The 15,372-nt window shown below is 47.5% G+C and overlaps 1 protein-coding gene across 1 annotated transcript in view; it reads left to right on the forward strand.

Moving 5' to 3' along the window:
* Nucleotides 1-8,811: 8,811 nt before the first annotated feature.
* LOC135389445 (uncharacterized) overlaps nt 8,812-15,372 on the forward strand; it is a 475,452-nt gene continuing 468,891 nt past the window's right edge. The window contains exons 1-5 of the mRNA XM_064619493.1: nt 8,812-8,823; nt 12,951-13,123; nt 14,179-14,330; nt 14,443-14,599; nt 14,717-14,837. Coding sequence (XP_064475563.1) covers nt 8,812-8,823; nt 12,951-13,123; nt 14,179-14,330; nt 14,443-14,599; nt 14,717-14,837 — 615 coding nt within the window. The remainder of the gene's footprint in view (nt 8,824-12,950; nt 13,124-14,178; nt 14,331-14,442; nt 14,600-14,716; nt 14,838-15,372) is intronic.

Below are 15,372 nucleotides of genomic sequence, written 5' to 3' on the forward strand. Positions count from 1 at the left end.
TCCTTATAGAGCGTGCAGGGAACCCGTCCGGTAGATATCGAACTCGTCAGCTCGTCGAACACGTAGATGTAGACGGAGATTTTGTTTTTTCTCTCCCACAGGGAAATGTCTTCGTAAGTGACTGGGAAGCAGGGCGGCCAGTACGTTACGCGCGTCTCCGGATGGGAAGGATTCATGTACTTGTGGTATCTTACATGCAGGTTTGGTTTGCTCCTCAAAGGATGTAAGAGTGCCAGCACGCTATACTTGAAACACTCGTTTTCGTGATTCGGCGGAAGTTTGACGTTTGTGAGAGTCTTTGTTTTTCTCTTTAGCAGCTCGGGAAGCTCTATCGTGCATCCAATCCGCTTCGGTTTTAAGCGCGTTAGTTTTAAGTCGACACATTGGACGTCGTTCGAGGTGAAACCAGACCCTTCTCTCGCATAGTTTTCAACACGTTGCGAGGACTCTGCGATGGCAGCATTTATCGCGCTTTCGCTTTCTTGGCAGTTATGAACGACTCTCATGTGAAGGTTCACGTGAAGGAGATGCGAAGTCAACCCGTCGGCTCCGTCCTTAACCATGAGCGCCTTTGAGCACAGACAAAATTTGAAAGGCATGGGATAAGCTTCGAGGACGCGCGTGATTACTGGAGCTATGCTCGGTAGATAGAGTCGCAAATCGTCGACGTTGTCGTCGTGCGGGGAACAGAGAAGCGTGTACCTAGTAGCCGTTCCGTCAAATGCCTCATCTGTGACAAAAAAAGAAAGGAATCGTCTCTCCGTGACGGAGGGATGATTCTCTACGACGTGTTCTCACAATTCAACGATTCTACGACCCTGGACAGGCTCAGCTTCGTTTCGAAATTCTGGGCTTGCATCTGGTGATTCATCTCGAACCCTACCAGACAGAGGAATGAAATCTGCATACGACTGATCCCCTTCCCACATGAGCAATTCGTCTGCATTGTCATGTCCATCTAGGGGTTCGTCGTCGTCTGTTTCAGGTATTACGAAAGGCGGACTACTGTCTCTGTCGTCGTCGTCATCTGAAAGGACGACTGGGCTATTACCGAGATTCTCTATTCTAGCTTCGTGCTCTCTTTCTACGGCCACGAGCATGGCATCGATGGGGTCGTACTGACATACGAGACAGCGCGGCACTGCGGTCAAACAAAATCAGTACGAGATTCCCCCTCACGAAACAATGCTCACTTTTCCCTTCAGTTGAGGAACGCTTGAGATTGATGATGATGAGAGAGGATGGGATGAGTCCCTGTGGTCAGTGTCATGCGGTGACAGCGGCTATCGGTTCCTGAAAAACAATGTCATACATAGAATACACTCTCACAGCAGAGACGGTCAACTTACATTTTGGTCCACGAAACGCCTCGTGTCGTGGATGGATGCCCCTCGTGGGCTTCCTGTCAATCGTCGTAGAACCAGCGCACCTTTTATAGTCGCTACACCGCTCTCCTCCTCCTCGCATTGCGACGGTGTCGTCTGTACTTTGACCACCCCGCCTTCCGTCTTTCGCGCCTTTTTGCGATGTCGCATATGACAATGATAATACCATCGACGTTGAATAAAACATTACACTAATTTCTAGCTAACACTCTGGGACAACTTGTACATGACGACAAGAAGACCCAGAGTGGGATTCGAACCCAGGATCCTTCTACACTGGGCGCGACACACTAACCACCAATCTAATTTGTACTGCGTGACGTTTTTCGTATTGCGGGGTTCGTGTCTACACACGTCACAACATGTTCAAACACGTTCAAACATGTTCAAACACGTTCAATGACGTCATAGAGAGAGAGAGAGAGAGGAAGTAGTGTGTCCAGGGACGACTTCGTCGCCTGTGTCTAAACACGTCCAAACACGTCCAAACATGTTCAGGCACGTTCAATGACGTCATAGAGAGGGTGAGAGGAACGAGTGTGTCCAGGGGCGACTTCGCCGCCCATGTCCAAACATGTTCAAACACGTCTTAACATGCCCAAACACGTTCAATGACGTCATAGAGAGTGAAAGGCAAAGCTTTACTATAAATGTCGAAGCGAATGGTCGATCGTCATTCCATCATGATCAGCTTGGTAGATCCTCGTAAGTAATACCCATGACGTCATCATCATCGTCGAAATGTTTGAAGAGTTTCGTTTCCAGTGTACAACACTTTTGCTGCGCGTGAAGTCGGTTTTTTCCCGCCTCACATATTGCGCGAGATTGGCAGCGCCCGCTTCTTCTGCACCAATTGCGGTGGATTGTGGTCCAAAAGTATGCTTCCTCGTTATTTTTTTTAATACGTTCTATAATCGTTCACATTTTTTTCCAGAGCAAAAGCATTGGACGGACCGATTGATTCGCCCGTTTCTCGGCTGTCGGACGGTACCGTTCGACGTATGTTGCGAAGGACTACGACTATTGAAGGAAGATGGAGAAGATGGACCATCAGTGTCACTCTGTGACTGAAGAAGATTGTACGTGTGTGGTTGAGTTAAAAAAACACGCGTTTCTCACACTCCTTTCGTTGCAGATTACGAATGGCTACTGACGGGAGATCTGCCCTTGGTCCTAACCTTCAAGCCTCCTCCAAAGACCTTCTTTTTGCGAATCGGCGATCAACTGACTACCTGTCGCTGCGGTGGACTCTGGTCGAGAAACCTCAGCCATTGGTTAGACTCGAGCCTTCATCCGTATTTGGGCTGCCTTCCCGGCTACGAAACCAAAGCTGGAGCCTAATTCATGTGTAACGAGAAATAAAAAAAAGGTTGTCTACTCTCATTCCGTCTCAGTCATGATGACGCCCGAGCAGAGGTTTGCCACCTTTGTGCAAACGCGAATGTATCGGGACTTGCTGCGATTACGCGATTATATTCACGGCGATAGCTGCGAGGGAGACTTTCGCTCGATTCTCAAGACGATACCCTTACGTCTGTTCACTGTCAGTGGGAAGATTGCAAAGAAAATGAAGCGTTTCGTAGATTACAAGCTCGAGCTGTTGGAAAAGTATAGACGAGGAGAGACAGTCGACCCGTGTCTCATCAACGCGGGTTTCAACCGGCCTATCGTCCGTCGCTACTGGCTTCTCCACACATCCCTCGACGTCACGGTGCAGACCGGCGACGACGGCGGTGAGCGTCGGGTCAGCACGTTGGAAGATCGTCTCGCAAGGGTCTTGTGTATGTCGTGAATAAATAAATAGTCTATTTTTTACGAAACGAGTTCGCTCACGAGGAGACGTTTTATTGTTTCGTCATTCTCTTCGAGGTTACAGGAAAACATGGATACACAACTTTTCAAGCTGTAGCGTTTCGACATGCGCGTGGCTACGTAGATACAAAAAAGCCCGCAGTAAGGCGAAAAGGGTGATTGAATACACTTGTCGTTATACTCGTCCACTACAGGTAAAGTCCTTCGAAGGTTTGCTTCGATGGGGGGAAGTCCGTAGCTGTCGAAAAACACGGTAGACCCGTCGTAGTTTTTCAGGTAGAGCACCCAGTGCTGCCCGCGTCTTCTTCACTCTTCCGTATTGATGATTAAATAACCGGGCTTGCGTAAAACGAAGGCTTCGTTGGAAGCGCAAATGCCTCTCAGCATGGAGGAAGCGAGGGGGTTCAGGGACACGAGTTCCAAGATGTCGCTGTCGTACATCTTTTCTTATGGGAAGGTGACCGTACGGTCCTTGTCGACGTACATGAGCTTGGGACACTCGGAAATCAAGAGGACGGTGACCGCGTGTGGAAGGGCTTTAGCGAAGCGTAATTGCAGGCGAACGTTTCCTTTTCGCCACTCGTTCAAATGCGAAGGAGAAGAACACTTGCCCACGTCCAGGTTGAAGTAGAGGAGGAACCCATTCGTTTTAAATCGCTCGTAGCTATACTTGAAATGTTTCTCTCCCAGTTCTTGCAAGAAGTTAAAGTAGGGAATTTTGACGAAGTCGTTCTGAAAGTTGTACTCGGCTCGCACTTGCTGGCCGTCCACGGAGAGCATCGAATGAGACAGGTCGTAATGACGGAATTTGTAGGGGTTCGATTGGATGTCGCCGAGAAAGTCGGACGTGGCGAGCAGGGCGACGCATAATTTGGAAGGTACCCTTTCGGGGTAAACGTTTTCAAAGTGAGCGTCCAAGCTCCCGGCACTCAAGCTCCGCACCTTGGTTTCCAATCCGCGTAACACGTAGATGGCCGGCGTGGTCTGAAGCCGACGCTCGTATTCCAAAAACAGGGAAGGTGCCAGCGTCACCTTTTTCAAGTGTAACGTCATTTCTTTAATGTCCACCTCGTAATTGTCCGTTTTCTTGTCTTTGGGGACCGATACGAGTTTAAATTCGTCGTTGTTTAATAGGAAAACGACGCGAATTTCGACGGCAGGTACCATCAGGCGTGGCTGTTGAAACAGGTCGGTATTGATCTGACCGACCAGGTTAAAGTATTTTCCACCCTTCGTCGCTTCGTAACGTTGTTTCGGACCGCGAGACGAGACGTCGTAATCGTCCGTTAAATGTTCGTCGTCCTCGACATAAAGTCCAGCCGCGTGCACTGTTTCTTGAGCCATGGGCGTGGAATGAAGCACCACGTCCAAAATACTCCTGTAGGCGTACAACTCGTTGGAACTGACGAGCTTGTTGTTCGCATAAACGGTGACCGTCTTAAACATGCCGCTCAACAGGTGGTTTATTGGGAAAACGATATCTTTCTCGTCCATTTCTTCCCCGTCGTCGCGAACAATGCGCACGGTCAAAGACACGAAACTGCCGTAGAGATCCAAGTGTGCCCTTTGCAAATTTTGAATACAAAACTCGATCACGGAATTATTTACTCCGTTGACCGGATAAAAAAGTTGGTACGAAGTATCTTCCACGCTGTATTGAATGGAAGGGGGTTCGAATATCATCACATCACTCGTTAGACAGATCGGCGTCTGTATTTTTCCTTTCGTTGACGTCATGACGGAGCGCGCGCAGCGGATGCGTGACCTTCACGGCGTACCAAAGATATCTGCAGGTGCGTCGTGTGTCGGCGCCTTTTGTTGCCGTTTGCGGCGTTTCTTCCCATTGTTGTTTCCAGAGCCCTCCATGGAATCCAGCACGTCTCTCCCTGTTGCTATGGCCGTCTTTTTTACTGCGCGCGATATTCCTTCGCCATCGGCCAAATTCCGCGCCAAGCGCTTCAACGTTCTCTTGGCGATCGGTTTTATTTGCTGCCAGATGGGAACGATAAACTTGGATATGTTGCTCAACACACTGCCCCCTCGTTGGAAAAGGGGTCCCGTGTACACGGGGATTATTTTGGGTGAATTACGGTACATATTTGAAATGCAACGTTAGATTGGTTCTGCCTTTGGACCGCAACGGCAAACGTCTTCCCGTTTCGTCCGCGAGAACGATCGTCACTGAGGGAATTTCGAATTGAGACAGGTTAAAATACTGGATGTTATCTAACGTGTAGGTGACGACGTGCTTGTCTTTCTCGTAATAAAAGGGTAGTATTTTTAATATCGTTTTTTTCCCGCTCCCCACGTACGTGGGTTCCACGATAAGCGATCCACCTAAGCGATCGTCCCCGTAAGCCTTTTTCCCCGATGTGTACTGTTTTCTGTTTAGCAGTAGCGGTTAGACCTTTTCTCTCGCATGCCTAGACTTGCTTAGCAGTGCTGTCATTTTTACCTGCCGCTAGTATCTTGTTCTGTCTTTCTCGTCTAGAGCTATGATGGTGGCGCCATCTGGTGTGATGCCTTGCAACTAAGTGGCCACCTGTCGTCGATCTCTGCAACTGCTGGGTGCAAACTACCAACATGGCGGGCGCTGGTCACTCGGGTGTTGCGGAGCGGCTTCTTCGCCGCGGCATCGTTGATTTTCGAATAAATTGTTTCTCTCCACTCTATTTCTATCTTTTTATTTTATTTTCTGCCTGTTTTTTTTTTTTCTTTTTTATGACCACGATTATCCGGAAACGCACAACTGGTCTGGACGCGAGATAGACATTCCCCAATTAGTGTGATGGCTCCCTGGAGGGTGCTGATTAATGTGGGGGGTCCCAATTAGCTCTAATTGCTCATTAATGGCGTCCAGACGAAGATGTGCGTTTCCGGATAAACGTGGTCAGTACTTACTACTTTCTTCAATCAAACATTCACAGCTAGTTAAAGCACCTTCCACAATGGACGTTGATAAGAGTGAAAATTCGAAAACTTTATCAGAGATGACAATGACATCAGCTTTTGTGTGTCAGAAGGGATTGTATGTCCACAGTAGTCCAGCTAACAGTAACAAAAATGTGCAAGAGGCAAATTAACTGAACTAATGTAATGTACCTTCTATGTCAGTCAGCGAAGCTGCTTGTGCCACACCATCCAGAGGAACCAGTGTTTGGACAGCAAAAGTGCTTGAACTGGGAGATAGCAGTTAATCGGAATGGCGACCTTTGTTTTCCACTCTGAAAGCAGAGGTTGTAATGTTGAGGGCAGATTTAAGAGTACTGCCAAGGTGTCTGCATGACAGCTCACATGAAACGTGGAATATAGGTGAATGCTCAAATTATAACAGCACATTGTCATACCTGCTGGTGGCAGCTGGACTGCAACTAACGTGTCAGCAATTTCTTCATGCACCAGATGCGAGCCAGACGCTGCCTTCAGCGTGCACCTGTGGTAATTCGCAAGTTAGATTCTCACTACTGCCGTGTTGTTAATCGTGGCGCTATCAGAGGAAGCGCAGTAGGACAATGCACAATCGATTTATGAAGCATTGAAGCTTTCCATTTTTATGTCTGAACCTCGACTTACTTTTGCTCCTGTTTTTTGCTCTGGATCCTCCGTGGCACTTCCAAAATTTTGTGCCGGGCATCTCACTTCAGACGATTTCGTGTCGAGGTTCCAAATTGCCTCTGAAGTCGCGCGTAACCTATGATAACATTCGCGGACGAAGTCCTTGGACGCCTGTCGATGTCATCCAAGAGCTTCGCACTGGTTGGTCTTTTGCCAACTTATAATAGGTAACACTTGAATGCTCCGATGAATTGTTCTAACAGCGTAGCACCGTCGCATTCTCGACAACTTCGCCGTGGCATATCACGTATCATATCGCATCAGCTCACAAGGTCAGCACAAGGAAGTGCGCTTTCCAAACGTCGTGCCAAAGAAATGAACACATGCTTTGCTCCGGAGGCTTCCGGCAACAGCAGGCGATGTACGATGCACAGAGAACGAAAACAAGGAAGCCAAGTCAAGCGGCCAAGACAAGAGTCCATGTCAAGCCAAAGACAGATAAACCTAGAGCAGTGACGTTGGTGCGCCTGTGCACAGGGTTTTCCGACGGTCTGATGGGCTGGTGGGAAAACTAAAAAACGTTTTCTAAAAAACTACAAACAGTTGGGCCCAGATATTTCGCACACATTTTCAGTGTTCGCTAATGAACACACAGCGCGAGTATCGCTCAGTTCTGCGGCACTTCAAAATCGGCATATCTGACCTTTAACATATTTACTGAACTGCCTTAAATGTATTATGTCGTCCGTCTCCGATCACTATAACTTAAGGTTTGCCATGCTTTCATTAAACTTTGCAGGTCCCTCACATCTCGCGACAGGGCAGCTTTCAAGCGCAGTGCATCACAGCACACGTTTGAAACCTGAACTGCTTGGCTCGAGTTCTGATCTAAATATTTCGTCAGTGGTTCTTCCCGGCAGTCCGTGTGTCGGCTTGGCCTTCGTTTATCATGTGGCTGTATTTGTTGGAACTCCATGCACAGATAATGTGACACCGGAAAATAAAGTGAGTTTGGTTTGCACATTATGCACGCTTTTGTCAGACGCGCGGGGCAACCTTCCGTGGTAGATGGGTGAAGTGGGGGAAAGGTGGTATATAGCGTTGGAGAAGGCGTGAAATAGCGCTACACTCTTAAAAAAAAAGGTGTGCTTTAACTCCTTTCCTTGCCACATATATAACACCCTTTTGGAGAGTACAATTACGCTCAAAAGAGTGTCTCCTCACTCCCTCAAGGGAGTAGCCTTCTCCATGCCGGGGAGTAATATTACTCTCCAGTTGGGAGAAAGTTATTATGCTACTCCCTTGAGGGAGTGAGGAGACACCCTTTTGAGCGTAATTGTACTCTCCAAAAAGGCGTTATATATGTGGCAAAAAATGAGTTAAAGTACACCCTTTTTTTAAGAGTTTAGGGGAAATACATGCCCCTGGGAACTGCCTGAAGGCCAGTACCTATAGGACGCGGTTCAAAGCCGTTAGACACCCTCTAATTCAGCGGCGATATTTTTGCAATTTTGTCACTCCTTAATAAGCGACAGTCAAGCGGTGTGAGATTTGCAGTGTAGTCAGCGTTTACACAGTATGTTAATAGAAATAAATGTTGTCCCAACATTCATGCTGCCTTTGTGACTTGTATAGACATGTTGTGCATGAGCCAGACATACGTGTATACGCACGTGACAGACACCTGCGTGAATGAGTACATGGGCCACTGGTGCCAAAATTTAGGTATACATTTTGTATAATTTGAGACATCATGGCTAATACACATGTCTATATGACAGCCCAGCAGATAGATAAATACGGTTCCATTTCAGCCGTTTGGTCTAGAAAGGTACTGTCCGTTAAGAAGCCGATAGTTAGCTAAATGGCGTTTAACTGCCATTTCCAAAGAGTAGGTGTCAAACGTCTCACGTGGGTGTCAGTTCAATAATATCGTAAGAAATAGCGCTCTAGCATACAGAAAACGTACTTTCACAACTTGCCGTCGAATCCTGGAACAACATAGTTTCCTATAGTGGGCAAGCGCCCATATATTCAACATTGGACACGCTCAGTCGCCATGTCGGCACAGGTAAGAAGGCAGCTAAGCCTGAGGCCGGCACCGCATAGTGTGCCCTTCTTAGGCCCCCAACATGACCTGACCTGATACATCCTAATGGATATGATGGTATATGAACCAACGCTTTACATTTCACAAGATGGGGCGCGTAAACCCTCAGAGACGTTCGAGACCGTCACGTGCTCTAGTCTGTCGTATGCAGAGTTGTACACGTTACTCGAGAAAAGTAATTGATTACAATTACTGTTACTACTGCGCGAAAAGTAATTCTTTACCGTTACAAATTACTTCATCACAAATGTAATACGTTACCGATTAAAAATGTAACGCGTTACTTTTGCCATTACTTTTAAATTGTGAGCCATACCAAAGCCAACAAGCTTGCGGTGAATGCAACCATGCAGCTCTTGCTGCAAATTCTAATATGAGACACCAACGTACATGATAAGTGAAATTCACAAATACATTTAAAAGCAACATACAAAACACATACACGCGTTTATTGCAGATTTATATACACACTTAAAACAACATCGAAACATCCACGTCGAAACATGCGCGTCGTTTTGTTACTATTGCTATGTTGAGCCCGTACAATGTATCAATACAGTCACCTATTTTACTGTTGCTCCAGTAGGTCGCGGTTGTAAGGGATTATCATATTACTGTGGTGTGCATGGAACACGTGTGGACTAGAGACTGCCGTCACAGTGACCTCTACCTCATTGCTTCAGTCGAACTCGTGGTGGAACAGAAGTACAGATTGGCTTGGAATAGGGTTGCCATTGTTGACAGAAAGTTAAAAAAAGTAATTGATTACCGAAAATTGTATTCAGATTACTTGGAAAATTACTTGCTCACAAACTTAACTGATTACGTAAAAAAATTACTGAAAAAGTAATTGATTAGTAGTAACGCAATTACTAGTAACGCGTTAGGTACAACTCTGGTCGTATGTCTATGCCGAATACCGGAGACGAGGTTACACATATAAGGGACATGTGGCGCTGCTAGGTATTACAACATTCGTAACCGACTGCTAAACAGATCAGAAGTTAGGAGCTTACATGCTGTGCCGTGCCGTGCCGTGCCGTGCGGACCATTGCGTGAGTCAAAGTCAAATATACATTACACAGTCAACCTTTAATGCGTGCATACAGGGTGTCCCAGAAAACATGTCATTGAATTATAATAATAAAAAAAAACTACCCCACCTAGAGTCATGCGGTCAATGACATTTGTTCTTACTGGGTTTTTACCACCTCCTCATATGAATGTCGTGTAACGTAAGTTTAATTATGTAAATTTTTGCGAGCTTAAGTCGGAAATTTGCCTAGTAAAGGTCACTTTTTTACCCCTCCAATGTGAAGAGCGTGTCTAATTTAGTCAAATTAATGATAATCGACAGGGATATTCAAAAGCTATCCCATCGGAAGAAATAGCCGAGCATCATGCTCTACGGAGGTCGCACAGAATAGCGCACGATGAATTTTTCAGCGCAATCTTTGTCAGTCCGACGAAAGGAGGTCGGAAACCCAGCCCTCCCCGACATCGCAGAAAGAGATAAAACAGGCACGGCTTATCACGTCCAAATTTCACTAGGATAATGCTTTCCCTCTCCCAATTTTAGGAACTGTTACTTTTTCTACTATCACTCTGTGGGCTGGCTTCGGAACCTCCTTTCGTCGCACTGAGAGCGATTGCGCTCAAAAAGTCATCGCGCTATGGTCCGGTGCTCCGAAAAGCATGATATTCGGCTATTTTTTCCGGTGTGATAGCTCGTGAATATCACTGTGAATTATCAATTCGGCACGCTCTTCATATTGGTGGGGTAAAAAAGTGATCTTTACTTGGCAAATTTCCGAGTTCAGTTCGCAAATATTTACATAATTAAACTTGGAGCACATGACATTCACATTAGGAGGTGGCAAAAACCTAATAAGAACAAATGCTGTTGACCGCATGATTCCAGGTGTCGTAGCTTTTGATTATAATTCAATGACACGTTTTCTGGAACACCCTGTATATGCAGGGGCAGACTACAGATATGCAAAAGCAATTACAGATGGCGTCCGACCGGAGTCTACGGTCAACGAGCTCTTCAGCGTGCAGGTATACATGCCGGCGCCCCGGTTACACACTTCGCTTTAACTCTCTAAAGGCCATTAGTGAGCCACGTTAACCGAAATTGCCAGGTGTTGCTAATAGCCACTGGCGTGTGACACGGACATAATGGTCCTTTGTCCTAAATGACGGTTACTAAATTGGCATTTAGTGTGTCGTCTGACAGGGGTATTTATCTGTGCTACAATTATACATCTATTAGACGTATTTTAGCGTACCGTCAGATAACTAAGGGACGTCTAGGAGACGGACACAGAGCAATAGAGCTTCTCTGTTAGACATCTAATAACATTGCCAAACTCTACATTTAGAAGTCTTTTAGATGTATTGACACAGCTTGTATTGCCTGCGTTATAACATACTTGAGCTGTAGAGAGCTGTTCTCCGCTACGATGACTGGAAATATTGGCACGTGACGAGATGTGGCTCTGATGATGTTCCGAATGTGCTAAGCGTCAGCTATACGAGAAAGAACTTGTAATCATTATCCCCTTCGCAAGGATGGGCGCAAGAAGCATACACCTTGCCGGCACGGGAGGCCGAAATCTCGCGGTTTATTTCATGGTGCTTGGCTGCAAGCCCATGTCCAACGCTACGACATCTAAAAATTTACCATTGTCTTCACATTGGAGTCACTGAGCTATTTGGAGTCTTCACCAACATTACCTAATCACTTCATTAGAGTCCATTCAGAACAGAGTTGTGCGCTTCGTCTCTTCATCCTACTCGCGGGAGGTTAGCGTCTCCAGTCTAAAGTAGCACTTTAACATTCCTCATCTCTCCATTAGACGTAGAATGTCAAAGTTATGTTTGCTTCATAAAATATACTACCATCCTACTCTTTCAACAAGCTACTCTTCTCCGGTCTACGTTTCCGACTGCATAGACCACAGAAAGAAAATCAGGCAGGTAGCTTCACGTTCTGGCCTTCATTTCCATTCGTGCATTCCCACCGAATTCAGATATTGGAACGCCCTTCCAGATCATATTGTGAACCTGTCAGAGAGCGGGCAGTTCCGGAAGCAATTGTGTCGGGTTTTTCTTCAGTGTGATTCTTAATATTTGTGTAGTGTGGTGTGTCTTTTTATGTAATTGTGCGTCGGTTTATTTTCCCACCCCTCATGTAAAGCCCTCGGGCATTTCAAGTAAATAAATAAAATTAAAAAAATGTGTGATGAGAACTGTGGAAGACAAAGAGGGGGCGCTGAGAGCGCTTATCAGAGAGGCTTGATAAGGCGCGAGCGCGATGAAGGAAGGCTCTTTTTTTCCGGGTCTGAACGGCAGTTGTGTGAAGGGAGCAGAGCGCTTTTTCCGAGGAATCTAAGTTAACATTTGCATGCTTCTGTACAAGCATTTGTCAGGTGTCTTCAACAATCAGTGTCTTGCAGTAGTCGTTCCATCTAGATCACCTCGCTCCGGTAATTTTCTCCTGCCACGCACAACAACCAACTACGGGAAGCAAACATTCACCTTCGTTGCTGCCAAACTATGGAACGCCTTGCCCGATAACCTAAAGTCAGTACGTTCGTTCCATCGTTTTCGGATCATCTTAAGGAACCATTTCATGAATTAGGTACTCATATTCATACACATTCTTTTCATGCACGCTTTTTCAACTATTTGTCTTTTTTCTCCCATGGGTTTTTTCGTCTACGCTGTTTACCTTCATAAACGTCACAATTTTGCTCAATCTCAGTTGTTTTTATTTCTTATATTTATTTAATTTGTTTGTTCTTCTTTTTCTTTTGTGCGTATTGTGCTTTGTCCCATACTGTATTGGATACCTTGTTCTGATGTTGTCGCCACATATGATATGATATTCAGATTGTTTCCGGAAGGCCCCACCTCTAGCTATGCTACGGGGCCCCCACTGTGTACTATGTATTGCAAATACTACTAATAAAATTGAATTGAAATTGAATTGAAAAAAAATAAAAAATAAAACATTCTGCAGGGCAGTAAAGGAGGTGTTGATTGATTTGTGTCTGTGTCTCTCGGTGCGGTGGTTTCGGTAGGAGCTCTCGTGGGGACAGATTGTAAGCAGGAACGACATCCTGGAAGCGCAGAGGACCGACGGCCTTTGTCAGCGTGTGTCAAGGTGGCTGGAAACAGCAAACCTGCAAGGCACGGAAGACGCTGAGGAGAGGTACGACTCATATCAGCTGAGCGAGGATGGTCTCCTGGTCCGGTACATTCCCCAGGCGGACGACGAGGAGGTTGGTGATAGCCCCTTTCGGATCGTAGTTCCAAGGAAGCTACGTAAGTCATTCCTCAAATACTTCCATGATTCTGCATTGTCGGGTCACGGTAGCGGCAGCAAGACTTACTCTAAGTTGTGTCGTATCGCGACTTGGCCAGGCATGAGACAGGATGTTTTGCAGTATACACGCAGCTGTCCGATATGTCAGAAGTCTAAGCCGCGTGGAGGGCAGTCTCCCGGCTTGCTGCAACCGATTGTTAGCCAGAAACCTTGGCAGATAGTCGCATGTGACGTAATGGGTCCTTATCCCAGAAGTCCCCGTGGTAACCAATATCTGTTAGTTGTTACAGATCACTTCACGAAGTGGGTTGAGCTTTACCCGCTGCGCAAGTTGGTGTCCGCTCGGATCTGGGACAGACTGCTGGACGTTTTTTCCCGGTTTGGATTCCTGGACCAGCTCATCACGGATAACGCCTCGTACTTTACAAGTAAGGTGTTTGTCGATAGTTGCTCTGCATTGAGCATACGTCACGTAAAGACGTCCCCTTATCACCCTTAGGCGAACATAACTGAGCGGGTCAATCGCAACATCAAGATGATGTTCGTATCTTTTACCGAAAGGCATAAAGATTGGGACGCCCGTCTTACGGAGCTTGGCTTTGCCACTCGTACCACGGAAAATAGGTCGACAGGATTTACCCCGGCTTATTTGCATTTCGGACGGGAAATTGGGTTCCCCCTCGAAAACACGTTGCGAACACCGCACGCACAGCCTAGTCGTTCGTACGCGAAGGATGCTAATGATCTTCGCGATAAATTTCGACTGCCATTCGTTTGGCACGAGAGAGTCTTGAGGTCGCAAGACTGGAGCAGTATCTCCAGTACAGTAAAGGTCGGCGCCAGGTCATTTACCGCATTGGAGACCTGGTCCTAAGGCGAACACATCCCCTTAGCGGTGCAGCGAAAGGCTTTGCTGCCTCTCTCGCTGATCGATAGGACGGTCCTTATCGGGTAAGCGCACAGCTAACTCCGTTCACTTACAGGCTCGAGCGTTGCAGCGACAACGAGGAAACGGGCCCCGTCCACGTACAAGACCTCAAGACCTTCAGCCAGCGTATCTCGGACAACGGCAGGTGGGAGGAGGACCGCGATCCAGCATCGCAAGCCCGCTCTCCCTCAAGTCCCCCTAGGGCCGGTCAACCATCCCCCCAAGGGACTACTGCCCAGGGCGGGGTTCCCGGGATTACCCGTTATTACCTTCGCCCACGTAAGCAGCCGAGATAACCCTTCCTCCTTTCCTATTGCAGGACACGAGGAAGACAGGCCGGACGGGCCTTTCAGCCGTATCGCCAGCCCCGAGGTCGGGGACGTACACCCGGCGCGGATCACCCGCCACCCCGTTCGACGACCAGTTCCCAGAGCGGAAGGATCGAACGACACAATGTCGCCACTTGCACGGTGCTGGTAGGCGCCCTCACAGTCTCTTACTTCTCCAGAAGACGATGGAGGGACCAGTCCCGACCCCTTCGAGGAGATTCCTTGGATTCGACTCCAGAGCCATTTCGTGGTTACACCTTGCAGGAAAGACATCCTACTGAGCACCCTGCCTCCTATACCCCTGAGGAGCTTGCTAGACTCTGCCAAGTATGCTGGGTCCCCGAAACCCACCCAGCATCCCATCGAGCAGGAGCCCTGCACCAGAGTAGACTCATGCACGGAAACCCGGCACCAACAGCCTTGGGCCCAGAAGATGTTGCGGCAGTAGTCGCTCTTCTGCGCAGATACCAACCCCAACTATTGGCCGATGCTCGCAGGGTTTCTGCCAAAGATGCCATTCTGGACTCACTGGACATCTAGTTTTTGCGGGGGGAAGTGTGGAAGACAAAGAAGGGGCGCTCAGCGCGCTTATCAGAGAGGCTTGATAAGGCGCGAGCGCGATGGGGGAAGGCTCTTTTTTTTTTGGTCTGAACGGCAGCTGTGTGAAGGGAGCAGAGCGCTTTTTCCGAGGAATGTAAGTTAACATTCTGCAGGGCAGTAAAGGAGGTGTTGACTGATTTGTGTCTGTGTCTCTCGGTGCGGTGGAGACTGGTTGGGTTCTACCCCAAGTGGGATCTAGGGGGCGGAATCCCACAAATTGGCGCCCAACGTGGAGCCCGACCAGTCTCGCCGCACGCCCGGGAGGCACTGACAGCTAGTGTATTTGTAGTGTTGTTCATAGCATTTGTCGCCCGTGCCCT

Source organism: Ornithodoros turicata, chromosome 3 (genome assembly GCF_037126465.1).
Source record: "Ornithodoros turicata isolate Travis chromosome 3, ASM3712646v1, whole genome shotgun sequence".
Classification (NCBI taxonomy): domain Eukaryota; kingdom Metazoa; phylum Arthropoda; class Arachnida; order Ixodida; family Argasidae; genus Ornithodoros; species Ornithodoros turicata.